A 27,993-nucleotide genomic window follows, 5' to 3' on the forward strand; every position below is an offset into this window, starting at 1 on the left:
GTGGAAAGAGAGCCCAGGGACCCCCCCACCCAAAACAGAGGCCCATCTGGAGGGAAAAAAGCCAAGGGACGCTGCCATGGGCCAAGGTGGGTGCTTTGGGGTGACTTTGGGGGGATTCAAGCAGAGGAGGGGGCTGGCTTCCTTTAAACCCACTCCTCCAATATCTGGAGAACTTGGGCCCTCCCTCCATGTGTTTTGGACTGCAACTCCCACAATTCCTAACAGCCAGCATCTTCAAGGCATGTTCCTCCTGAACATGACTAAGAACTTAAAAGCTGTTCAGCAGTGGAACTCTCTGCCTCAGAGTCTGGTGGAGGCTGCTTCTTTCTTTGAAGGCTTTTAAACAGAGGCTGGATGGCCATCTGTCAAGGGTGCTTTGATTGGGCTTTGCTCACCTGGCAGAATAAAGGGGGCTGGACTGGATTGCCCTTGGGGTCCCTCACAACTGGAGGACTCTATGATGATGATGCAGAGGTTGGATGGCCTTCTGTTGGAGGTACTTTGATTGTGCTCTTCCCATTTGGCAGAATAAAGGGGGCTGGACTGGGTGGCCTTTGGGGTCCCTTATAATTCTAGGATTCTATGATGATGGAGAGCCTGGATGGTCATCTGTCGGGGGTGCTTTGATTGTGTCTTTCCTGGCAGAAGGGGGCTGGACTGGGTGGCCTTTGGGGGTCCCCTATAAGTATAGGATTCTATGATGATGATGATGATGCAGAGCCTGGATGGTCATCTGTCGGGGGTGCTTTGATTGTGTCTTTCCTGGCAGAAGGGGGCTGGACTGGGTGGCCTTTGGGGGTCCCCTATAAGTATAGGATTCTATGATGATGATGATGATGCAGAGCCTGGATGGTCATCTGTAGGGGGAGCTTTGATTGTGCTTTTCCTGGTAGACAGGGGCTGGACTGGGTGGCCTTTGAGGATCCCTTATAAGTATAGGATTCTATGATGATGATGATGATGATGATGATGATGATGATGATGATGATGGTGAGCCTGGATGGTCATCTGTCGGGGGTGCTTTGATTGTGCCTTTCCTGGCAGAAGGGGGCTGGACTGGGCAGCTTTTGGGGGTCCCTTATAAGTATAGAATTCTATGATGATGATAATGATGGTGGTAATGATGATGATGATGCAGAGCCTGGATGGTCATCTGTCGGGGGTGCTTTGATTGTGCCTTTCCTGGCAGAAGGGGGCTGGACTGGGCGGCCTTTGGGGGTCCCTTATAAGTATAGGATTCCATGATGATGATGATGATGATGATGCAGAGCCTGGATGGTCATCTGTCGGGGGTGCTTTGATTGTGCCTTTCCTGGCAGAAGGGGGCTGGACTGGGCGGCCTTTGGGGGTCCCTTATAAGTATAGGATTCCATGATGATGATGATGATGATGATGATGATGATGATGATGATGATGATGATGATGCAGAGCCTGGATGGTCATCTGTCGGGGGTGCTTTGATTGTGCCTTTCCTGGCAGAAGGGGGCTGGACTGGGAGGCCTTTGGGGGTCCCTTATAAGTATAGGATTCCATGATGATGATGATGATGATGATGATGATGATGATGATGATGATGATGCAGAGCCTGGATGGTCATCTGTCGGGGGTGCTTTGATTGTGCCTTTCCTGGCAGAAGGGGGCTGGACTGGGTGGCCTTTGGGGGTCCCTTATAAGTATAGGATTCCATGATGATGATGATGATGATGATGATGATGATGATGATGATGATGATGATGATGCAGAGCCTGGATGGTCATCTGTCGTGTGTGCTTTGATTGTGCCTTTCCTGGCAGAAGGGGGCTGGACTGGGCTGGCCTTTGGGGGTCCCTTATAAGTATAGAATTCGATGATGATGATGATGATGATGATGCAGAGCCTGGATGGTCATCTGTCGGGGGTGCTTTGATTGTGCCTTTCCTGGCAGAAGGGGGCTGGACTGGGCTGGCCTTTGGGGGTCCCTTATAAGTATAGGATTCGATGATGATGATGATGATGATGCAGAGCCTGGATGGTCATCTGTTGGGGGAGCTTTGATTGTGCCTTTCCTGGTAGGAGGGGGTTGGACTGGGTGGCTTTTGGAGGTCCCTTATAAGTATAGAATTCGATGATGATGATGATGATGATGATGCAGAGCCTGGATGGTCATCTGTCGGGGGTGCTTTGATTGTGCCTTTCCTGGCAGAAGGGGGCTGGACTGGGCGGCCTTTGGGGGTCCCTTATAAGTATAGGATTCCATGATGATGATGATGATGATGATGCAGAGCCTAGATGGTCATCTGTCGGGGGTGCTTTGATTGTGCCTTTCCTGGCAGAAGGGGGCTGGACTGAGAGGCCTTTGGGGGTCCCTTATAAGTATAGGATTCCATGATGATGATGATGATGATGATGCAGAGCCTGGATGGTCATCTGTCGGGGGTGCTTTGATTGTGCTCTTCCTGGCAGAAGGGGGCTGGACTGGGCGGCCTTTGGGGGTCCCTTATAAGTATAGGATTCCATGATGATGATGATGATGATGCAGAGCCTGGATGGTCATCTTTCAAGGGTGCTTTGATTGTGCTCTTCCTGGCAGAAGGGAGCTGGACTGGGTGGCCTTTGGGGATCCCTTAGAAGTATAGGAATCTATGATGATGATGATGATGATGATGATGATGATGATGATGATGATGATGATGATGCAGAGCCTGGATGGTCATCTGTCGGGGTGCTTTGATTGTGCCTTTCCTGGCAGAAGGGGGCTGGACTGGGCGGCCTTTGGGGGTCCCTTATAAGTATAGGATTCCATGATGATGATGATGATGATGATGTAGAGCCTGGATGGTCATCTGTCGGGGGTGCTTTGATTGTGCCTTTCCTGGCAGAAGGGGGTTGGACTGGGTGGCCTTTGGGGGTCCCTTATAAGTATAGGATTCTATGATGATGATGATGATGATGATGCAGAGCCTGGATGGTCATCTGTCGGGGGTGCTTTGATTGTGTCTTTCCTGGCAGAAGGGGGCTGGACTGGGTGGCCTTTGGGGGTCCCTTATAAGTATAGGATTCTATGATGATGATGATGATGATGATGTAGAGCCTGGATGGTCATCTGTCGGGGGTGCTTTGATTGTGTCTTTCCTGGCAGAAGGGGGCTGGACTGGGTGGCCTTTGGGGGTCCCCTATAAGTATAGGATTCTATGATGATGATGATGATGATGATGATGATGATGATACGGAGCCTGGATGGCCATCTTTCGAGGGTGCTTTGATTGTGCTCTTCCTGGCAGAAGGGGGCTGGACTGGGAGGCCTTTGGGGGTCCCGTATAAGTATAGGATTCTATGATGATGATGATGATGATGATGATGATGCAGAGCCTGGATGGTCATCTGTCGGGGGTGCTTTGATTGTGCCTTTCCTGGCAGAAGGGGGCTGGACTGGGAGGCTTTTGGGGGTCCCTTAGAAGTATAGGATTCCATGATGATGATGATGATGATGATGCAGAGCCTGGATGGTCATCTGTCGGGGGTGCTTTGATTGTGCCTTTCCTGGCAGAAGGGGGCTGGACTGGGAGGCCTTTGGGGGTCCCTTATAAGTATAGGATTCAATGATGATGATGATGATGATGATGATGATGATGATGATGATGCAGAGCCTGGATGGTCATCTGTCGGGGGTGCTTTGATTGTGCCTTTCCTGGCAGAAGGGGGCTGGACTGGGTGGCCTTTGGGGGTCCCTTATAAGTATAGGATTCCATGATGATGATGATGATGATGATGATGATGATGATGATGATGATGATGATGATGATGCAGAGCCTGGATGGTCATCTGTCGGGGGTGCTTTGATTGTGCCTTTCCTGGCAGAAGGGGGCTGGACTGGGTGGCCTTTGGGGGACCCTTAGAAGTATAGGATTCTATGATGATGATGATGATGATGATGATGACGCAGAGCCTGGATGGTCATCTGTCGGGGGTGCTTTGATTGTGCCTTCCCTGGCAGAAGGGAGCTGGACTGGGTGGCTTTTGGGGGTCCCCTATAAGTATAGGATTCTATGATGATGATGATGATGATGATGATGATGATGATGATGCAGAGGCTGGATGGTCATTTGTCGGGGGTGCTTTGATTGTGTCTTTCCTGGCAGAAGGGGGCTGGACTGGGAGGCCTTTAGGGATCCCTTATAAGTATAGGATTCTATGATGATAATGATGATGATGATGATGATGATGATGATGATGATGATGATGATGATGATACGGAGCCTGGATGGTCATCTGTCGGGGGTGCTTTGATTGTGCTCTTCCTGGCAGAAGGGGGCTGGACTGGGAGGCCTTTAGGGATCCCTTATAAGTATAGGATTCTATGATGATGATGATGATGATGATGATGATGCAGAGCCTGGATGGTCATCTGTTGGGGGAGCTTTGATTGTGCCTTTCCGGGTAGGAGGGGGTTGGACTGGGTGGCCTTTGGGGGTCCCTTAGAAATATAGGATTCTATGATGATGATAATGATGGTGGTAATGATGATGATGATGCAGAGCCTGGATGCTCATCTGTCGGGGGTGCTTTGATTGTGCCTTTCCTGGCATAAGGGGGCTGGACTGGGTGGCCTTTGGGGGTCCCTTATAAGTATAGGATTCTATGATGATGATGATGATGATGATGATGATGATGATGATGATGATGCAGAGCCTGGATGGTCATCTGTCGGGGGTCCTTTGATTGTGCCTTTCCTGGCAGAAGGGGGCTGGACTGCATGGCCTTTGGGGGTCCCTTAGAAGTATAGGATTCTATGATGATGATGATGATGATGATGATGATGATGATGATGATGATGATGATGATGCAGAGCCTGGATGGTCATCTGTCCGGGGTCCTTTGATTGTGCCTTTCCTGGCAGAAGGGGGCTGGACTGCATGGCCTTTGGGGGTCCCTTAGAAGTATAGGATTCTATGATGATGATGATGATGATGATGATGATGATGATGATGATGCAGAGCCTGCATGGTCATGTGTTGGGGGTCCTTTGATTGTGCCTTTCCTGACAGAAGGGGGCTGGACTGGACTGGCCTTTGGGGGTCCCTTATAAGTATAGGATTCTATGATGATGATGATGATGATGATGATGGTGGTGGTAATGATGATGATGCGGTGCCTGGATGGTCATCTGTCGGGGGAGCTTTGATTGCGCCTTTCCTGGTAGAAGGGGGTTGGACTGGGTGGCCTTTGGGGGTCCCCTATAAGTATAGGATTCTATGATGATGATGATGATGATGATGCAGAGCCTGGATGGCCATCTGTCGGGGGTGCTTTGATTGTGTCTTTCCTGGCAGAAGGGGGCTGGACTGGGTGGCCTTTGGGGGTCCCCTATAAGTATAGGATTCTATGATGATGATGATGATGAAGATGATGATGATGATGATGATACAGAGCCTGGATGGTCATCTGTCGGGATTGCTTTGATTGTGTCTTTCCTGGCAGAAGGGGGTTGGACTGGGTGGCCTTTGGGGGTCCCCTATGAGTATAGGATTCTATGATGATGATGATGATGATGATGATGCAGAGCCTGGATGGCCATCTGTCGGGGGTGCTTTGATTGTGTCTTTCCTGGCAGAAGGGGGCTGGACTGGGTGGCCTTTGGGGGTCCCTTATAAGTATAGGATTCTATGATGATGATGATGATGATGATGATGGTGGTGGTAATGATGATGATGCGGTGCCTGGATGGTCATCTGTCGGGGGAGCTTTGATTGTGTCTTTCCTGGCAGAAGGGGGTTGGACTGGGTGGCCTTTGGGGGTCCCCTATGAGTATAGGATTCTATGATGATGATGATGATGATGATGCAGAGCCTGGATGGCCATCTGTCGGGGGTGCTTTGATTGTGTCTTTCCTGGTAGAAGGGGGTTGGACTGGGTGGCCTTTGGGGGTCCCTTATAAGTATAGGATTCTATGATGATGATGATGATGATGATGCAGAGCCTGGATGGCCATCTGTCGGGGGTGCTTTGATTGTGTCTTTCCTGGCAGAAGGGGGCTGGACTGGGTGGCCTTTGGGGGTCCCCTATGAGTATAGGATTCTATGATGATGATGATGATGATGATGCAGAGCCTGGATGGCCATCTGTCGGGGGTGCTTTGATTGTGTCTTTCCTGGCAGAAGGGGGCTGGACTGGGTGGCCTTTGGGGGTCCCCTATGAGTATAGGATTCTATGATGATGATGATGATGATGATGCAGAGCCTGGATGGTCATCTGTCGGGGGTGCTTTGATTGTGTCTTTCCTGGCAGAAGGGGGTTGGACTGGGTGGCCTTTGGGGGTCCCCTATGAGTATAGGATTCTATGATGATGATGATGATGATGATGCAGAGGCTGGATGGTCATCTGTCGGGGGTGCTTTGATTGTGCCTTTCCTGGCAGAAGGGGGCTGAACTGGGCTGGCCTTTGGGGGTCCCTTATAAGTATAGGATTCTATGATGATGATGATGATGATGATGATGATGATGATGATGATGATGATGATGCAGAGCCTGGATGGTCATCTGTCGGGGGTGCTTTGATTGTGCCTTTCCTGGCAGAAGGGGGCTGGACTGGGTGGCCTTTGGGGGTCCCTTATAAGTATAGGATTCTATGATGATGATGATGATGATGATGATGATGATGATGATGATGATGATGATGATGATGATGATGCAGAGCCTGGATGGTCATCTGTCGGGGGTGCTTTGATTGTGCCTTTCCTGGCAGAAGGGGGCTGGACTGGGTGGCCTTTGGGGGTCCCTTATAAGTATAGGATTCTATGATGATGATGATGATGATGATGATGATGATGATGATGCAGAGCCTGGATGGTCATCTGTCGGGGGTGCTTTGATTGGGCCTTTCCTGGCAGAAGGGGGCTGGACTGGGAGGCCTTTAGGGATCCCTTATAAGTATAGGATTCTATGATGATGATGATGATGATGATGATGATGATGATGATGATGATGATGCAGAGGCTGGATGGTCATCTGTCGGGGGTGCTTTGATTGTGCCTTTCCTGGCAGAAGGGGGCTGGACTGGGAGGCCTTTAGGGATCCCTTATAAGTATAGGATTCTATGATGATGATGATGATGATGATGATGATGATGATGATGATGATGATGATGCAGAGCCTGGATGGTCTCTGTCGGGGGTGCTTTGATTGTGCCTTTCCTGGCAGAAGGGGGCTGGACTGGGTGGCCTTTGGGGGTCCCTTATAAGTATAGGATTCTATGATGATGATGATGATGATGATGATGATGATGATGATGATGATGATGATGATGCAGAGGCTGGATGGTCATCTGTCGGGGGTGCTTTGATTGTGCCTTTCCTGGCAGAAGGGGGCTGGACTGGGCGGCCTTTGGGGGTCCCTTATAAGTATAGGATTCTATGATGATGATGATGATGATGATGATGATGATGATGATGATGATGATGATGATGCAGAGCCTGGATGGTCATCTGTCGGGGGTGCTTTGATTGTGCCTTTCCTGGCAGAAGGGGGCTGGACTGGGTGGCCTTTGGGGGTCCCTTATAAGTATAGGATTCTATGATGATGATGATGATGATGATGATGATGATGATGATGATGATGATGATGATGATGATGATGCAGAGGCTGGATGGTCATCTGTCGGGGGTGCTTTGATTGTGCCTTTCCTGGCAGAAGGGGGCTGGACTGGGCTGGCCTTTGGGGGTCCCTTATAAGTATAGGATTCTATGATGATGATGATGATGATGATGAAGATGATGATGATGATGATACGGAGCCTGGATGGTCATCTGTCGGGGGTGCTTTGATTGTGCCTTTCCTGGCAGAAGGGGGCTGGACTGGGAGGCCTTTGGGGGTCCCTTATAAGTATAGGATTCCATGATGATGATGATGATGATGATGATGTAGAGGCTGGATGGTCATCTGTCGGGATGCTTTGATTGTGCTCTTCCTGGCAGAAGGGGGCTGGACTGGGTGGCCTTTGGGGGTCCCTTATAAGTATAGGATTCCATGATGATGATGATGATGATGATGATGTAGAGGCTGGATGGTCATCTGTCGGGATGCTTTGATTGTGCTCTTCCTGGCAGAAGGGGGCTGGACTGGGAGGCCTTTGGGGGTCCCTTATAAGTATAGGATTCCATGATGATGATGATGATGATGATGATGTAGAGGCTGGATGGTCATCTGTCGGGATGCTTTGATTGTGCTCTTCCTGGCAGAAGGGGGCTGGACTGGGTGGCCTTTGGGGGTCCCTTATAAGTATAGGATTCCATGATGATGATGATGATGATGATGATGCAGAGCCTGGATGGTCATCTGTCGGGGGTGATTTGATTGTGCCTTTCCTGGCAGAAGGGGGCTGGACTGGGAGGCCTTTGGGGGTCCCTTATAAGTATAGGATTCTATGATGATGATGATGATGATGAAGATGATGATGATGATGATGATGATGATGATGATGATGATGATGATGATACGGAGCCTGGATGGTCATCTGTCGGGGGTCCTTTGATTGTGCCTTTCCTGGCAGAAGGGGGCTGGACTGGACTGGCCTTTGGGGGTCCCTTATAAGTATAGGATTCCATGATGATGATGATGATGATGATGCAGAGCCTGGATGGTCATCTGTCGGGGGTGCTTTGATTGTGCCTTTCCTGGCAGAAGGGGGTTGGACTGGTTGGCCTTTGGGGGTCCCTTATAAGTATAGGATTCTATGATGATGATGATGATGATGATGATGCAGAGCCTGGATGGTCATCTGTCGGGGGTCCTTTGATTGTGCCTTTCCTGGCAGAAGGGGGCTGGACTGGGCTGGCCTTTGTGGGTCCCTTATAAGTATAGGATTCTATGATGATGATGATGATGATGATGCAGAGCCTGGATGGTCATCTGTCGGGGGTGCTTTGATTGTGCCTTTCCTGGCAGAAGGGGGCTGGACTGGACTGGCCTTTGGGGGTCCCTTATAAGTATAGGATTCCATGATGATGATGATGATGATGATGCAGAGCCTGGATGGTCATCTGTCGGGGGTGCTTTGATTGTGCCTTTCCTGGCAGAAGGGGGTTGGACTGGTTGGCCTTTGGGGGTCCCTTATAAGTATAGGATTCTATGATGATGATGATGATGATGATGATGATGCAGAGCCTGGATGGTCATCTGTCGGGGGTCCTTTGATTGTGCCTTTCCTGGCAGAAGGGGGCTGGACTGGGAGGCCTTTGGGGGTCCCTTATAAGTATAGGATTCCATGATGATGATGATGATGATGATGCAGAGCCTGGATGGTCATCTGTCGTGTGTGCTTTGATTGTGCCTTTCCTGGCAGAAGGGGGCTGGACTGGGAGGCCTTTGGGGGTCCCTTATAAGTATAGGATTCTATGATGATGATGATGATGATGAAGATGATGATGATGATGATGATGATGATGATGATGATGATGATGATGATGATGATGATGATACGGAGCCTGGATGGTCATCTGTCGGGGGTCCTTTGATTGTGCCTTTCCTGGCAGAAGGGGGCTGGACTGGGCTGGCCTTTGGGGGTCCCTTATAAGTATAGGATTCCATGATGATGATGATGATGATGATGCAGAGCCTGGATGGTCATCTGTCGGGGGTGCTTTGATTGTGCCTTTCCTGGCAGAAGGGGGCTGGACTGGGCTGGCCTTTGCGGGAGGACCCCTTGCAACTCCTCCGTCCCCATCTTCTCCCTCCAGCGCTGCAGGTGGAGCGGTGTGACCTCCGAGTGGCGGAGAACCACGAGGCCCACCGGACGGGCGCCTTGAGCGGGGGGCGCCTGGTGGTCCGCCGCGGGCAGCCCTTTGCCCTTCGCCTCCGCCTTTCTGGCCCGGTGTCTGAGAAACAGCGGAAGAGCCTCCTTGGGACCACTGCCGCCTCCCTCCTGGTGACCAGGACCGGTGAGAGAGAGAGGAATGATGGGGAGGGGGACACCTCACCTGGCCTGGGCCCCTTGTTGGGAATCACCCTGGACCACTCAAGTCTAAATGTCGTCAGATAGATGATAGGATTAGATTGAGGGAATCCTTTCCCTGTTTCCAAAGCAGGCCTAGACAGGCTTTACTGTGTTTCCCTCTTTCTATCCTGTGTACATCACACATCCCTTACTTTGAAGTTAGTAGAAATGTGAATCTTCAGGGACACTAACTTCCCATTGGTCAGAATGTTTTATGGCCCCAATAAACTGGACCATGAGGTTGGAACCATTTTGGTTCACTCTCTCCCTCTTTGTCCTTCAAGCTAACAACAGCATCTTGCCGTCTCTCCAGGCAAGATGTAACTATCTAGATCAGGGGTCCCCAAACTAAGGCCCGGGGGCTGGATGCGGCCCTCCAAGGTCATTTACCTGGCCCCCGCCCTCATTTAAAATATATTTTTATATCAGTTTTAATAATATAATATATTGTATATACATATGACATTGATAATAATATCATTTTATACAATATAATACTAATACCATATAATAATATTAATTGTATGTTATATCTATATATATAAAAGAGTGATGGCATCAGGGCAGCGGACAAAACAACAAAACTACAGGCCCCCCAACCTCGAAATTTGACAACACAACCCATCATCCACGCCTCTAGGTTGATACAACAAAAAGAAAAGAATAATAAAGTCCTAATTACAGGGAGAGGAATAATAGTTTTTATCCCATTGCTGCCAGTTTGAAGGCTAAGCTCCGCCCACTTGGTCTCCTAGCAACCTACTCAGTCCAGGGGACAGGCAGAGTTAGGCCTCACTTAGGCCTCTTCCACAGATTATCAGATTTTAACTGGATTATATGGCAGTGTAGACTCAAGGCCCTTCCACACAGCTATAGAACCCATTTAGAATCTTATATTATCTGCTTTGAACTGGATTATCTTGACTCCACACTGCCATATAATCCACTGCATACTAAACATAAAGACAACCATACAACAGACATTCAATACCACCACTACCTCAACAATTTCTCACCAACACCACCAGACAACACCACAGCAACGCGTGGCCGGGCACAGCTAGTATTACATATAATATTACAGTATAGTGGTATAGTTCAATACAGTAATATATAATGCTAATATTGTGCTATGCTAATAATATAATATATTGTATGTACATACAGCTGCTCTGAATTCCCTTCGGGGTGAGAAGGGTGGGATATAAATGTAGTAAATAAATGCAGTAAATGAATAAATAATTTTGGACTTAGGCTCGCCCAAAGTCTGAAATGACTTGAAGACACACAACAACAATCCTAATCAACCTGACTATCTCATTGGCCAGAAGCAGGCCCACACTTCCTATTGAAATCCTGATAGCTTTATGTTGGTTAAAATTATTTTCATTTTTGAATATTGTATTGGTCTTTCATTGTTATTGTTGTTATTTTGCACTACAAATAAGATATGTGCAGTGTGCATAGGAATTTGTTCGTAATTTTTTTTTCAAATGATAATTCGGCCCCTGAACATTCTGAAGGATTGTGGACCGGCCCTCTGCTTTAAAAGTTTGAGGACCCCTGATCTAGATGTTTGTTATTTTTACCTTTTCTTATTTACCTTAGAAACTAGCCTAGAGAGCTGGACAGCTCCCAAACCTTTCTATCTACGAGGGCTATCCACAAAGTAGGTTACGTTTTGGATTTTAAAAAGGACAAAGTATAGGAGAAATCATTTACCATATGCAGCTGAAAGACACATCCCAATATTTCAATCTCATGTAATCCCCATTGAAATCTAGGCACGTCTCATATAGATAAATGAGTTTGAAAAGGTCTGCCCCAGTAAATTTGCCACCTCTCTCCTCCATTTCCAACAATGTTTTGGCTATGCTGCAGGAAGGGAGACGGGGGAAGAGCTGAGGACACAAGCGGGGAATTTACTGGAGCAGTACTTTCCAAACTCATTTATCTATATGAGATGTGCCTCGATTTCAGTGGGGATTACGTGAGATTGTAGTTTTGGGATGTGTCTTTCAGCTGCATATGGTAAATGATTTCTCCTATACTTTGTCCTTTGTAAAATCCAAAACGTAACCTACTTTGTGGATAGCCCTCACATCTACAATGGAATTCTTTTTACCTGAATAAATGCTTTTTGAAATTTTACTGAGCCTCTGCAATCGATTGCCATCCTAACGGACAAAGGCGTCTCTTTGCTCACCACGTGTAAGTATCTGCTGTTTTTTAAAGTCTGCTTTTTGCTACTCTGCTATATTTTGGTGGAATCTCCCCCAGAGAGGGTTAAAATTGTGTCTAACCGCTCAGGCATTACCACAACACCCCTCCCCAACCACCCTCCCACCCTCTTTTCTTTCAGGAGCAGCAGGTGGGGCCCTGGAGCAGGCCTTCCCCATTGGCAGAAGGGGCTCTGATTGGGAGGCCGTCCTGGAGGCTCACGATGACCTCGAGTGGACGCTGTCCGTGACCCCTCCGGCCGATGCCCCCATTGGGCTCTATGCGCTGACCCTGCAGCTCCCCTCAGGGACCCTCGCCCCACCCTCACAGCACCCACTGGGCCACCTCGCCCTCCTCTTCAACCCCTGGAGCCCAGGTAGGAGGGGTCCACACAGGTGGGGGGGGCAGGGGGACCCCAAAAAGGGCAGGGGTGGGCTTCATCCCATTTCCCTGGCCTTCCTCTTCTCTGTCTCCTCCTTCTCCCCCTTCCCCTTACTCAATGATTGATCACAGCACCCCCTTTAAAACATGACAAGGAATATATACCATATATACTCAAGTATAAGCCAACCCGAATATAAGCCAAGGCACCTAATTTTACCACAAAAAACTGGGATAAATTATTGACCTGAGTATAAGCTGAGGGTGGGAAATGAGGCAGCTACTGGAAACTTTCAAGATAAAAACAGATACAGTAGAGTCTCACTTATCCAACCTTCGCTTATCCAACATTCTGGATTATCCAACACAGTTTGCCTTCTGCCCGGATCCACAGCTGTTTCTCTAGGCAGCAAAGATTGAAATTTCTAGGGATTTAATTTCCGAAAATGTTGCTACTGTAAGTTCATTTTATGCAATTCCATCTTTATTTGTAGTCAATGTATTAATAGCTCTTTGGCTTAGAAATGGAGATGAGCACCAACCCCTAGAGTCGGACACGACTGGACTTAATGTCAGGGGAAACCTTTACCTTTACTATGGCCATGTTCCAGAAGTATATTCTCCTGACGTTTCAGCTACATCAACTACAGTGGTTATCTGAGGATACGTGCCATAGATGTGGGTAAAACATCAGGAGAAAAGGCCAGAAAACTCACAGCATCCCAGTGAATTCATTCTGCCAATGTGCATGCTTGATGAAGAGGGTGCTGTGATCAGCTACTTTGATAAGCTTAACTCTGCTAACGTTATGCTAATGAAAAGTTAAAAAGTTTTCAAACTAATTTCCTTTGCCTCTGGCCTAACAGCCTGAGACCTTTCCCATTTTAGCGTAAACATGGGATATCCCCTTCCTCTTCCTCTTCCTCTTCCTCTTCCAGGCGACAGCGTCTTTCTGGGCAACGAGGCCCAGCGGCAGGAGTATGTCCTCAGTGAAGAGGGGACCATCTTCTGGGGTCTGGAAGAAGCCCCCCAAGGGATCCCCTGGGATTTTGGGCAGGTGAGGGCTGTTGGGGATTGTGGGTGATAGGTAGAAGCTCTTGCGTGTGCCCTTGAACCCAGAGTCACCTTGCAGAATGATGCACCCCTCAGCTTTGCAGAACAAATAGTCAGAGTATTTGCAGTGCAGCAGTAGTTGGATGGAAGCAGTGGAGCGCAGAACGAAGAGACACTCAGAGACGTTGGTAAAACTATTTACAAAGTTTTACTGTATGCAGCAGTAATCAACACAAACAGACTTGAAGACGACAGATGAACACAGGACTGTTCTGTTCTCCAACAGAACTTGACTCGAACTCTAGGCAGACAGAACTCAACTGAACTGACGCAATCATTATGCACAAACACTTGTGTCTGGATATTCCCTAGTTCCAGCCACACATCAAGGTCATCATAGCTTCTTGGCAATTAACTCTTTCCACACTACGGTACATTCTGGATGATGCAATCAGTTTCAATACAAGCATGGCACAAATTGCATTTAAACACTATAAATATTTATTTATTTATTTATTTATTTGCAACATTTATACCCCGCCCTTCTCACCCGAGGGGACTCAGGGAGGCTTACAAAAATTGGCAAAATTTAATGCCCAAAGTGCAATCATAAAAACAGAACAATATAAACAAATCCATTAAAAACATTGTTAAAACACATTATAAAATACACAAATCCCACATTAACACAAATAACAGGAACTTTTACTATGTCCAAGAGATCAACAGAAAAATGGTCTTTACATTAGTCCCTCTCATTGCTTACAGAAATCAGCAGTCATAAGCAGTCCTTTCTTAATCCATAAATCTGCTTCAGTGGAGATCAGCAGCAAACAAGGCCTCAGAAATTGTCAGGCCTCTCTGAACATAGAGCCATCTTCTTCCCAGCCAGTACTCAGTAGACTCTCTCTCTCACACACACACAAACACACAGAGAGATAAACCTGTCCAAACTGGTTCTCCAGCAGCAGGACAGCAACAGTTGCAAACCAATTCCCATGTCCTTGCAAACTCAGCCAATTGGCTTCATGCATTTGATTTTCCAGTTAACACACATATAGTATCTTTGCAAACCAAGAGGCCTGCCAGGGCTAAGGAAGGAGGACCCCCCCACACACACACACAGAAACCTGTTCAAACTGGTTCTCCAGCAGCAGGACAGCAACAGTTGCAAACCGATTCCCAGGTCCTTGCAAACTCAGCCAGTTGGCTTCATGCATTTGATTTTCCAGTTAACACACATATAGTATCTTTGCAAACCAGGAGGCCTGCCAGGGTTGAGGAAGGAGGACCCCCCCTCTACACACACACAGAAACCTGTTCAAACTGGTTCTCCAGCAGCAGGACAGCAACAGTTGCAAACCGATTCCCAGGTCCTTGCAAACTCAGCCAGTTGGCTTCATGCATTTGATTTTCCAGTTAACACACATATAGTATCTTTGCAAACCAGGAGGCCTGCCAGGGTTGAGGAAGGAGGACCCCCCCCTCTACACACACACAGAAACCTGTTCAAACTGGTTGTCCAGCAGCAGGACAGCAACAGTTGCAAACCGATTCCCAGGTCCTTGCAAACTCAACCAGTTGGCTTCATGGATTTGATTTTCCAGTTAACACACCTATAGTATCTTTGCAAACCAGGGGGCCTGCCAGGGTTGAGGAAGGAGGACCCCCCCTCTACACACACACAGAAACCTGTTCAAACTGGTTCTCCAGCAGCAGGACAGCAACAATTGCAACCGATTCCCAGGTCCTTGCAAACTCAGCCAGTTGGCTTCATGCATTTGATTTTCCAGTTAACACACATATAGTATCTTTGCAAACCAGGAGGCCTGCCAGGGTTGAGGAAGGAGGACCCCCCCTCTACACACACACAGAAACCTGTTCAAACTGGTTGTCCAGCAGCAGGACAGCAACAGTTGCAAACCGATTCCCAGGTCCTTGCAAACTCAGCCAGTTGGCTTCATGCATTTGATTTTCCAGTTAACACACATATAGTATCTTTGCAAACCAGGAGGCCTGCCAGGGTTGAGGAAGGAGGACCCCCCCTCTATACACACACAGAAACCTGTTCAAACTGGTTCTCCAGCAGCAGGACAGCAACAGTTGCAAACCGATTCCCAGGTCCTTGCAAACTCAGCCAGTTGGCTTCATGCATTTGATTTTCCAGTTAACACACATATAGTATCTTTGCAAACCAGGAGGCCTGCCAGGGTTGAGGAAGGAGGACCCCCCCTCTACACACACACAGAAACCTGTTCAAACTGGTTCTCCAGCAGCAGGACAGCAACAATTGCAACCGATTCCCAGGTCCTTGCAAACTCAACCAGTTGGCTTCATGGATTTGATTTTACAGTTAACACACCTATAGTATCTTTGCAAACCAAGAGGCCCGTCAGGGTTGAGGAAGGAGGACCCCACACACCTGGTCCCCAGCCCCTCCTGTGGAAACCCCTTCCTCTTCAAGGTGTAGGGACCCACTAAGATTCTCTTACCTGAGAGGCATGACCTGGCTCACCTTTCAGTTCTCAGAAGGCTTCCTGGACATGAGCCTGGCCCTGCTGGACATCAGCCTGCTCCGGATGCCGGCCCAAGACGCCTGCGACCAGCTGAGGAGCCCCCTCCAGGTCTGCCGCCTGGTCAGCGCCATGGTAAGGGGGGCAGTGGGGGGGATAAACAGGGGGTCTCCCTTTTGCCCTGCACTCAAGGGCCCACCTCCCACTCAAGTCCTCTCTTTCTCTCTCCTCTCAGCTGAATGGGGAGAAGCCCTTTCCGGTCCTGGAGGGGTGCTGGTCAGGGGAATATGGAAATGGGACACCCCCCACCAAGTGGCCGGGCAGTGGACCCATCCTGCGCCAGTGGCTCTCTGGACGATGCCGGCCAGTTCGCTACGGCCAGAGCTGGACATTTGCGGCTGTCGCCTGCTCAGGTAAGGAGCACTGCTTCTGAACCCCAATTGGCCCCTTTCCTGGCCACATCTGGACCCTTATATAAATATAAATACTGTAAATAAATAAATAAATAAATAATAAAATAAATGGAGTCCACCCCAGGAACACTGGCTGAGGAAAACACACACACACACACACACACACATCCAATGCAGTGCCGCATGGGCTTTGTAGTCCTTGGTGAGGCTCCTGAGGGCAGCTTTGCATGGTGACTATTTGAGATGGACAGCAAGGATGATTCTTGGTCGAGGGCATGGGGAGGGGCTGGTCTTTGCCCCCCAGCCTCATACTGCCCTCACCCAGCTTTTTAAACTCGTGCCCTGTGTATTTAATATGTATTTAAATATATTTTATAGAACATTTTAATATGTGTTTACAGAACGTTTGCAACATTCGTGTGTTTTGACTGTGCTGTGACCTGCCTCGAGAAGAGGCGAGTAAGAAATATATTATTATTAATAATATATTATTATTATTATTATTATTATTATTATTATTATTATTATTATTATTTTATTGTATGAAACAGCAAACAAGATAGACATGCTGGATTTCGTATCACAAAATCACAAGTCGAACACTTCCCAAGTGTCTAGGACTGTGTGATGTATTTTCGGATGATGCGCGCAGATCCCAGCAGGGTGGCCTTTTGCAGTTGGCAGATTGTAATTTTGTCTGTTGTTTCCAAATGCCGGCTGAGATCTTTTGGCACGGCACCCAGTGTGCCCATCACCACCGGGACCACCTGCACTGGTTTCTGCCAGAGTCTTTGAAGTTCAATCTTGAGGTCCTGATAGCGGCTGAGTTTTTCCTGTTGTTTTTCGTCAATGCGACTGTCACCTGGGATGGCGACATCAATGATCCAAACCTTGTTCTTTTCCACAACTGTGATGTCTGGTGTGTTGTGTTCCAGAACTTTGTCAGTCTGGATTCGGAAGTCCCACAGTATCTTTGCGTGCTCATTTTCCAATACTTTTGCAGGTTTGTGATCCCACCAGTTCTTTGCTGCTGGGAGGTGGTCCTTGAGGCATAAGTTCCAATGAATATTATTATTATTATTATTATTAGGAATCAGCTAGTTTCCCTGTAATAGGCAGTAAGAGCACCTAAAGCTTCAGAGAGCTTCTGTTCAACCATTTCAAAGCTCTCTGTTTGAGCGGTGATGGCACGATCGTCAGCATAGAGGAACTTCTCTGTCCCTTCTGTCAGTGGCTGGTCATTTGCGTCAATGTTAAACAGTGATGGAACAAACACGCTCCCCGAGGCAGGGTGTTCTTCTGTTTTTGCCATCTGCTTCTCTGACGCGATAAATCTATATATTTAAAAATGTAATGTGCATTTTACTATGGAGTAAGCAACAAAACCACTGAACCAAATCACACCAAATTTGGCCACAAAAGACAGTCATCCAAAATATGTCTTTCAAACAAAACAAAAAAACCCTAGAAAACTAAAGTCCAAATTAGAGGACCAGGAAAAGCTATTTTTTCCCCTAGCTGCCAGTTAGAAGGGTAGGCCCCGCCCACTTCATCTCCTAGCAGCCCACTCAGCCACAATGGCGCCCAGGGCCTCTTCACTCAGGCCTCTTCCACACTGCCTATAAAATACAGATTATCTGATTTGAACTGGATTATATGGCAGTGTAGACTCAAGGCCCTATATAACCTATATAACCCAGAATGCCAATGCAGGTTAATCCACAGTATCTGCTTTGAACTGGATTATCTTGAGTCAGTGCAGTGTGGATTTCATACAGCTGTGTAGAAGGGGCCTCATATAATCCTGTTCTAAGCAGATAATGTAAGATTATAAATATAATATCTAAAATTACTGTGGTATAATAATACAGAACAATATAATCTCTAAAATCAGAACAGTAAATAAAGAGCAACACTCTGAAAATGGGGGGGGGGGGGATTCCAGAAAGGAAACAACCAGGGCCAGTTGGTCAACAAATGATTCCCATAAGCCACTGAAGAGGACTGAGGTGACAGGGATGGAATCCTTTTGATCCCACCGCTGCCACCAATTGAAGAGAGCCCAATTTGTGGTACTCAACTCAGGCAGGGGAAATCTTTGTCTAAATCCCACTGCCGCCTCCAATTGAAGAGATGTGCGCGCGTGTGAGAGGGAGGGATGGAGGATGTGTGAATGTATGACAGGGATGATTTAGTGGATAAGGAAGGATAACGGAACTGATTGGGTTTAAATGAGTAAAGATGGTAACTTATATAGGAAAGTACGGTAACTTATATAGATAGGTACGGTAACTGCCACCAACGTGAGGTAACAGGCTTACAGAGAGGCAAGGAGACTTATCTTTATGAACAATAACAAAATTCAAGTTTATTTTTGGTACATAAGCGTATGGTTTCAATCAGTAAACGTTCCGGATCTTAAGTTACAATGTCGTCTTTCTTGAATGGATATTTCTTAAATAACTTCTCTTCAACACAGTATACTAAACTCCCCCGGTCAGCTTATATTCCCAGCCTTTCCCCTGAGTGACCATAAGCTGCCGTCCTTAGCTGATTTCCCCAGCTCCTCATCTTTCCAAAACCTAACTGCAACTCTTCTTCTCAAACCCCTCACAGCAACTGAACTTTTAAAAGGGAATCTGCTCCAACTGTCATCTTAGCCACACCCCTTTTCTCCCAAGGGAAGCTGTGTTACCATGGCAACCTACCCAATGCTGCTTCCAGCTAGTTTCCATGCTAGGCTTTTCCTTGCTAATATATAACCCTTTTTTTTTCTTTAACAAACAAATAAATAAAATCATATCAATAATCTCTGTTTAACACACAACTTCTCTACAGCCACAGCAATGCGTGGCCGGGCACAGCTAGTAAATTAATTCGTATCATGGCCTCTGCTTTGCTTGCAGTGCTGAGGAGCCTGGGCATCCCCACCCGCGTGGTCAGCGCCTTCGCCTGGGCCCAGGGCACGGAGGGCAGCCTGCATGTGGACGAGTCCTTTGACGAAAGCGGGGCCACGATCCCTGGCGACTCGGACGCCCGCATTTGGTGAGAAGCCAAACTCCTTTCATGTGACACTGTGTGGGTCGATGTGGGAGGGAAGCTTTTCGCCAGGTCTCCTTCAACTGCATCCCTCCAGCTGTTTGGGCCCCCAACCCCAACAGAAGCCCCTATTGCCAGCTTGTTCAATGGTCAGGAATCCTGGGACTTGGAGGGCCACAGTTGGAGGCTTCTCCTTGAACCCCATTCCCTTGCCTTTCTTCCACAGGCTTTGCCACGCCTGGAACGAGTGCTGGATGGCGCGAGAGGACCTGGGCCAGGAATACAGCGGGTGGCAGGCCCTGGACACCACGCCAAAGAAGGGGCTGCAGAGCGGTAAGAGCCATGAGTAGCATTCATAAGTCCCATAGTTGGAAGGCACCTGGGCCGGGCTGTGGTGCAGCTGGCTAGTAACCAGCTGCCATAAATCACTACTGATCGAGACGTCATGAATTCGAAGCCTGGGTCGGGTTAAGCCCCCGACCATTAAATAGCCCGTCTTGCTGTTTATCTAAGCAGCCCGAAAGACGGTTGCATCTGTCAACTAGGAAATTTAGGTACGCTTTATGCGGGAGGCTAATTTAACTAATTTACAACACCATAAAACTGCCAGCAGCATGCGGAAAGGAATGAGGATATACAGCACTCGGTGTCACTAGTGGACAGTGAAGCAACAGCTCCCCCTGTGGCCAGAATTGAGCACACCTTCATGAAGCTGGAAATGTTAAATTGCCTCTGTGCGTGTCTATACCAATGATGGGCAAGCTTTTGCGCTTGGTGTGTCAAAATTCACCAAAAAACCTAGCATGACTTGGGTGGCGTGTCACTTTGAGAAAAAAACAAACCATAATTTCGCAATATGTATAGTTTAAATAACAAAAATGTATAATTGTAATATATAACTGTATTTAATAAATCAAAACTATTTACTACCCTTATTTCCATGTACAACAATCTATGGTACCTCTTGCAGTTTCCACACTGATTTCTCTCTATTGTAGTTTCAATGTAGTCATGAATAATGAATAATATAATAATAATATAATAGTAATAATATAATATACTACAATAATAATAAAATAATAATAGAATGATCTATATATATAAAAGAGTGATGGCATCACGGTGACCCACAAAACAACAAAACTACAGGCCCCCCAACCTTGAAATTTGACGACACAACCCATCATCCACAGCTCTAGGTTGATACAACAAAAAGAAAAGAAAAATAAAGTCCTAATTAGAGAGAGAGGAATAATTACTTTTATCCAATTGCTGCCAGTTAGAAGGCTAAGCTCCTCCAACTTGGTCTCCTAGCAACCCAATAAAAAATAATAAAAAAACCTAAAAAATAATTAAAAACACTAAAAAATTAATACAATAAAATACCATAATAACAAAAAATAACTAAAAATGATACAAGAAAATAATACAATATAATAAATAAAAAGATAACTTACAATAAAATTAATTTAAAAAATACAAATAACGTCAAATAAAAATTACACAACGATTTTTAACCAATACCACCACCACCACTTTGCCACAGCAACGCGTGGCCGGGCACAGCTAGTATTATATATATATGTAATGTGCATAATTCCCATGGAGTAAACAACAAAACCACTGGACCAAATCACACCAAATTTGGCCACAAAAGACATAGTCATCCAATCAATCTGCATGCAGCAGCGTGTCACCAAAAATGGCTAGGCGTGTCAGTGCTGACACGCGTGTCATAGGTTGGCCATCACTGGTCTATACTGTATGTTGTTTGTCTGATGGCACTGAATGTTTGCCATATATATGTTCATTGTAATCCGCCCTGAGTCCCCTTCAGGATGAGAAAGAAGGGCGGAATATAAATACTGTAAATAAATAAGCCAACAATTCACTTCTTTGTGTTGTCGAAGGCTTTCATGGCTGGAATCACTGGGCTGCTGTGAGTTCTCGGGCTGTATGGCCATGTTCTAGCAGCATTCTCTCCTGATATTTCGCCTGCCTCTGTGGCTAATGGCATCTTCAGATATTTGTTGAGAGATCTTTTGGAAATGAGGCCAATGGAGTGTATATATAGAAAGAACCCTTGTCTGTTTGAAGCAAGTGTGCATGTTGCAATTAGCAGGCTTGATTAGCATAGAGTAGCCTTGTACAGTAGGTTCTCACTTATCCAACCTTTGCTCACCCAACATTCTGTATTATCCAAACAATCTGCCTTTTAGTAGCCAATGTTTTTGTAGTCAGTGTTTCCAATACATTGCAATTTTTTAATGCTAAATTTGTAAATACAGTAATTACTACATAACGTTACTATGTATTGAATTGCTTTTTCTGTCGATTTGTTGTAAAACATGCTTTGGTGCTTAATTTGTAAAATCATAATGTAATTTGACGTTTTAATAGATTTTTCCTTAATCCCTCCTTATTATCCAACATTTTCACTCATCCAACGTTCTGCCGGCCCATTTATGTTGGATAAGCAAGACACTACTGTAGTTGCAAAATCAATCAGTGAGGGTATCTGCATAGAGGTAGCCTGGCCTCTGTTGCTTGGAGGCATCCTCTATTTCGGAGGTGTTAACTGACACTTGGTGGTTTGCTGTCTGGAATTCCCCTGTTTCCAAGTGATGTTCATTTTACTATCTTGATTTTGGTGTTTTTAAATATTGGTGACCAGATTTTGTTCATTTTCATGGTTCCTTCCTTTCTGTTGAAGTGGTCCACATGCTTGTGGATTTCAATGGCTTCTCTGTGTCGTCTGACATGAAAGTTGTTGGAGTGGTTGAGCATTTCTGTGTTCTCAAATAATATCCTGTGTCCAGGCTGGTTCCTCAAGTGCTCTGCTATGGCTGATTTCTCTGGTTGAGTGAGTCTGCCGTGCCTTTCATGATCTTTGACTCGTGTTTGGCCAATGCTGCGTTTGGTGGTCCCTATGTAGACTTGTCCACAGCTGCATGGTATCCGGTAGACTCCTGCAGAGGAGAGAGATCTCCAAGATCTTTTTATTGTCCATTCAACTTGAGATTTCCTTTTCTCATTTCGTAACACTCTGCATTTCACCTGGGATCTACGAATTAGTCTCGTGTTTTTAACACTGTATCCTGCTTGTTGATTTTAATGATTGTTTTTATTGATGTTGATGTTTTTTACTGGGATAATTGTTTTATTGCTTTGTTACTGTTATTTGTTTGTTTTATCGGGCTTGGCCCCATGTAAGCCGCCCCGAGTCCCTTCGGGGAGATGGGGCGGGGTATGAAAATAAAGTTGTTGTTATTATTATTATTATTATTATTATTATTATTATTATTATTATTATTATTATTATTATTATTCACACGTCCTGTTGTCGAGCCAGGCATCGTCCCCCATGCTGTAGCTTTGCAGTTTCTTGCTCAGAGCCTCCACTTCAGTGGGTCACTGTGGGGAAGGCACAGCTTTGCTTTGGGAGGAGAACATGCATGAGGAAAAGTGGGATCCATCTCTGTGCTCCTCTTTGCAGGGTTGTTGTGCTGCGGAGGCCCCGCTCCAGTGAGGGCTATCAAGGAGGGCCGCCTGGACCTTCCCTCCGGCGTGGGCCCCTTCTTTGCGGCCATCAACTCCACCTGCACTGCCTGGGTCTGCAAGGCCAGCGGAGAGTCCGAGAAGGCCACCTCCGAAGTGAAGTTCCTGGGCAACTGCATCAGCACCAAGGCGATGGGCAGCGAGCGCTGCGAGGACCTCACCCAGCACTACAAGTTCCCCGAGGGTAAGGGTCCCAAAGCTTGGAAAGAGGATTGGGGAGAGGGGGCAGCACCCCTCAAGTGCCCAATCTGCTTCTCCTGCCTATTCTGCAGGGTCCCTTCAGGAGAGGGCCGTCCTGATGAAGGTCTGCCAGGACACAGAGCCCCCTACTCTCTTCCCGCCACTGGATGAGACAGAGGAGACTCCGCTGGCCGCCTGGTTCGAGTGCGAGAGCTCCCTGGCCCTGGGGGAGGATGTGCAGGTCTCTCTGAGAGTGGCCAACTGGACCGGGAAGGAGCGGCCCCTGCGAGTGGTGCTGGGCGCACAGCCCCTCCAGGGCAACGGGGAGACCCTGGCCCAGTTCTGGAAGGAGGAGTTCATGGTCACCCTCCCGGACGGCCATGGTAAGGGTCTCTCTGTGTGTATAACTTTGGTTTGTGTATTTGGGGGGGGGGGGGCTTTTGGTGCTGCCTCCTCCCCTTTCTCGACATCCCTCCCTTAGAATATTTGGTAATTATAGTTAACATCTGTCAACCACCTTGAGGCCAAGGGAATAGAAGAGCTTTATTGTCATTGTGCTATTGCACAACCAAATTAGGAGCCTCCAGTGGCCTAGGGGATAAAAGCCTCGTGACTTGAAGGTTGGGTTGCTGACCTGAAGGCTGCCAGGTTCAAATCCCACCTGGCGAGAGAACGGATGAGCTCCCTCTATCAGCTCCAGCTCCATGCGGGGACATGAGAGAAGCCTCCCACAAGGATGGTACAAACATCAAAACATCCGGGCAGTGTCACCTAGGCAACGTCCTTGCAGATGGCCAATTCTCTCACTCTAGAAGCAACTCCGGTTGCTCCTGACACGAAAAAAAACCCAACCAAATTAAATGCTTTCCTGAGCACACACCACAAAACAACACACCCATCCTTCCACACCCCAACCACCACCGCACAGCCCCCAAGGCCACATCAATGTGGAACTATGGAGTTCAACATAGGATAAAATGAAATGTCTCTGTGTCTTTTAGTCCTTGTCTTTGTCATCCTGTATCGTCTGCCAGATGACAATAATTCAAAAAAAGGGGGGAAAAGAACGAACATGCCGGGTGAGATGGATCCCCAAGAAGGCTCTGAGCTTTCTTAAGGCTGCAGGACCTATAAAGTTCTTCAAAAGAGGGGAGAAAGAGGGCAACCCATGATTCTCTGAGCAGTAGTGATGCAAGAGAGGCCTCATGATGCTCCCTTGTTAGGGATTCCTCTTCTTCAGGAGAGGAAGGGGAACAGGCAAGTGTTCATAAATCTGAGGGGGAGTTGGAATCTGAGGAGGAGATTTGCAAGTACCCACATTTCAGGAGAGGCGAAAGGAAACAGAGTAGAGATGTCGTTCAGCTAGAATAGCTGCCAGAAATGCAGCTGAGTAATTGGAAACTGCCCTAGCAGCTGTGAGGGGACTCAGGGCTATAAAGCAGAAGCAGGTGCAGCCAGCTCTTGCTGGTAACAAACTGACCCAAATGCCTACGCTCTCCTTGTGCCTGCTTAGAGTCTGCATCTGGGAAACTGCTCCTAAGGATTTATTGCTGTTTCTTTGTCTGAATTAAGACTGCTACTTGATTAGGGAATTGATCAGAGACAAGAACTGTGTTTGCCCTAAGACTTCCTTGCTTCCTTTTGCATTATTCCACTGAGTGTGCTGTTCTTTATGTTTTGCTGAAGTAAGGCAGTTTTCATTTACTTACCACATTGTTTTAAGGCTGTTCTTGAAAGACAAAACAGAAGGGGGAAGTGACCTTTACAAGGAGATAGACCAAAGATAGTTTTGGTAGAAGAGTTTCTAATGTCAATCCTCATCTCTGTGTGTCAGGCATATTGGTGCTCCCTTCTCAAATAAAGGGGCAATAAAGGCATCTTCACCTCCAATGACTTCCCTGGTTCTGTCCCCCAGAGAAAGTGCTGAGCACCACCCTGCCCTTCGTGCAATACAGCCCGGCCCTGAGAAAGGGCAGCCTCCTGCTGAAGCTCACAGCCCTCCTGAGGGAGATCCCTTCCGACTCGGACGCCGGCCAGAGCAGGCGGGCCCCTCTCCTGGCCTGGCAGGAAGTCCTCCTTCGCCCCCCAGAGGTCACCCTCCAGGTCAGTGGCAGCCGAGACCCTTTCAAAACGTGGGGACCCCCATTCATGGAGAAGGGAAGTCTTTTTAGGTGGGTGTCCTCCCTCAGGATTGGGAGTAACGGGATGCTCACTCTGCACCCGTTACTCTCACTTCTGCCAACCTAGCAGTTCGAAAACATGCCAATGTGAGTAGATCAATAGGTACCGCTCCGGCAGGAAGGTAACACTGGCGCTCCATGCAGTCATGCCAGTGGCCACATGACCTTGGAGGTGTCTACGGACAACGCCAGCTCTTCGGCTTAGAAATGGAGATGAGCACCGACCCCCAGAGTGTGAGTAGATCAATAGGTACTGCTCCGGCAGGAAGGTAACACTGGCGCTCCATGCAGTCATGCCAGTGGCCACATGACCTTGGAGGTGTCTACGGACAACGCCGGCTCTTCGGCTTAGAAATGGAGATGAGCACCGACCCCCAGAGTGTGAGTAGATCAATAGGTACTGCTCCTGCAGGAAGGTAACACTGGCGCTCCATGCAATCATGCCAGTGGCCACATGACCTTGGAGGTGTCTACGGACAACACCGGCTCTTCGGCTTAGAAATTGAGATGAGCACCGACCCCCAGAGTCGGACATGACTTGACTTAACGTCAGGGGAAACCTTTACCTTATTATTATTATTATTATTCCCAGCTTCTGCCAACCTAGCAGTTGGAAAACTTGCAAATGTGAGTAGATCAATGGGTACCGCTCTGGCAGGAAGGTAACAGTGCTCCATACAGTCATGCCAGTGGCCACATGACCTTGGAGGTGTCTACGGACAACACCGGCTCTTCGGCTTAGAAATGGAGATGAGCACCAACCCCGAGTCAAACACGACTGGACTTAACGTCAGGAGAAACCTTTACCTTTTACCACTCTGCACATTTCTGAATGGCAGCTAACCTTTCTCGAAAGCCTTTATCCTGTACCCAGAGCACCCACACAAACATATCACACTATACATAGCCTTCTCTGCTTCCTTACAAAAGATCCCCAAAAGCCTGACGCAGTTCCAGCAAACGGAGGCCACGATCCAGCTGCACAACCACCTGCCGGAGCCCCTCACTGGCTGCAGCATCACTCTGTCTGGGCGGGGGCTCATCTACAAAGAAAGGAGCTACAGGTGAGTTGTGCTTCTTTGGAGGGAAATGATGGGTCTGCTCCTCTCTCACATAGAATCATAGAATAGTAGAGTTGTAAGAGACCTCATGGGCCATGAGGTTGAACATCTTGCTTTTCTGCCTGCAGGATGGGCTCCGTCCCCCCGGGGGGCTCCCTGCGCCTCCGCTTGCCCTTCACGCCGACCCTGGCCGGAGACCGAAGGCTGACCGCACGCCTGGACGCCCCTGGCTTTCAGCACCACAGCTGCGCCAGTGTCACCCGGGTCACGGCCCCTTAAACCACCCCACAAACACCATTATGGGAGCAATGGATGGATGGACAGACAGCAAGAGAGACTGAGATCCCTTTGGCACTATCTGTACCACCAGCACCCATTATGGCACTATAGATGCACATCTGACACACCCCAATGTAGCACCCCCACCTCCAATTATACATTTCCAAAATTGCTGCCCCCCCTCACCCAGAGCTATATATCTATTTTCTATACACATAATAAAAGTGAAAACCTGTATGTGTGTATGTGGCACGGGTGTCCATTTACGCAGACAGCCTCCCACCTCCACAAAAACCCAGTGCTGAGGAGTCACCAAAGACTTCCCTCCAAGGACATTGCAGGTTATAGTGAACACCACATCCCAATGTTCCTTGCTTTCTCCATTGATGTGGAATTTGCATGACTCCACCCACTGCTTCTCCCTTAACCCTTTCCTATTCTTTTCTATGGCGGACAGCAACTGAACATACTAGAGAGGTTTGGGGAGAATTCACCATAATTTATAGGAGTTGTAGTGTTAGGGATTCCTCTTCTTCAGAAGAGGAAGGGCAGCAGCAAAGTGTGCATAAGTCAGAGAGGCACTTGGAATCTGAAAAGATTTTTCAAGTACCCACATTTCAGGAAAGGCAAAAGGAACAGGAGCAGAGACGTCGTCCAGCTAGACTAGCTGCCAGAAATGCAGCTGAGTAATTGGGAACCGCTCTAACAGCTGTGAGGGGACTCAGGATTATAAAGCAGAAGCAGGTGCAGTCAGTAACTAACTGACTCTAAACCTAAGCCTTGGCTCCCCTTGTGCCTGCTTCAAGTCTGCATCTGGGAAACTGCCCCCAAGGATTTATTGCTGTTTCTTTGTCTGAAGTAAGACTGCTACTTGATTTGGGAATTTATCAGGGACTACGAACTGTGCTTGCCCTAAGACTTCCTTGCTTCATTTTGCATTATTCCACTGAGTGTGCTGTTTATGTTTTACTGAAGTAAAGCAGTTTTCATTTACTTACCAGTGTTTTAAGGCTGTTCTTGAAAGACAAAACAGGACATGTAGGGACTGGGATGTATAGTTCACCTGCAATCTAAGAGTCCTTTGAACCCCACCAATGCTGGACCTGGAATATATGGCACACAGACCCAACATGTCCAAATTTGCATACT

The 27,993-nt window shown here is 47.5% G+C and overlaps 1 protein-coding gene across 3 annotated transcripts; it reads left to right on the top strand.

The window, feature by feature from the left end:
- LOC103281467 (protein 4.2) lies at positions 1-27,837 on the top strand. Of its 3 annotated transcripts, none has more exons than XM_062966802.1 (13): positions 4-86; positions 9,711-9,911; positions 12,330-12,563; positions 13,507-13,625; positions 16,144-16,269; positions 16,346-16,547; positions 19,454-19,592; positions 19,813-19,919; positions 23,083-23,328; positions 23,417-23,707; positions 25,240-25,427; positions 26,435-26,568; positions 26,694-27,837. In XM_062966802.1, the coding sequence occupies exons 1-13, from the start codon at positions 77-79 to the stop codon at positions 26,842-26,844; spliced, it is 2,148 nt and encodes a 715-aa protein (XP_062822872.1). In that variant the 5' UTR covers positions 4-76; the 3' UTR covers positions 26,845-27,837. The 3 variants fall into 3 exon arrangements, with proteins under 3 accessions (XP_062822875.1, XP_062822872.1, XP_062822874.1); XM_062966804.1 differs by having other exon boundaries at positions 6-86; positions 16,370-16,547; XM_062966805.1 differs by lacking the exon at positions 25,240-25,427 and having other exon boundaries at positions 1-86.
- Positions 27,838-27,993: the final 156 nt, after the last annotated feature.

The sequence above is a fragment of the Anolis carolinensis genome, unplaced genomic scaffold, assembly GCF_035594765.1.
Source record: "Anolis carolinensis isolate JA03-04 unplaced genomic scaffold, rAnoCar3.1.pri scaffold_30, whole genome shotgun sequence".
Classification (NCBI taxonomy): Eukaryota; Metazoa; Chordata; class Lepidosauria; order Squamata; family Dactyloidae; genus Anolis; species Anolis carolinensis.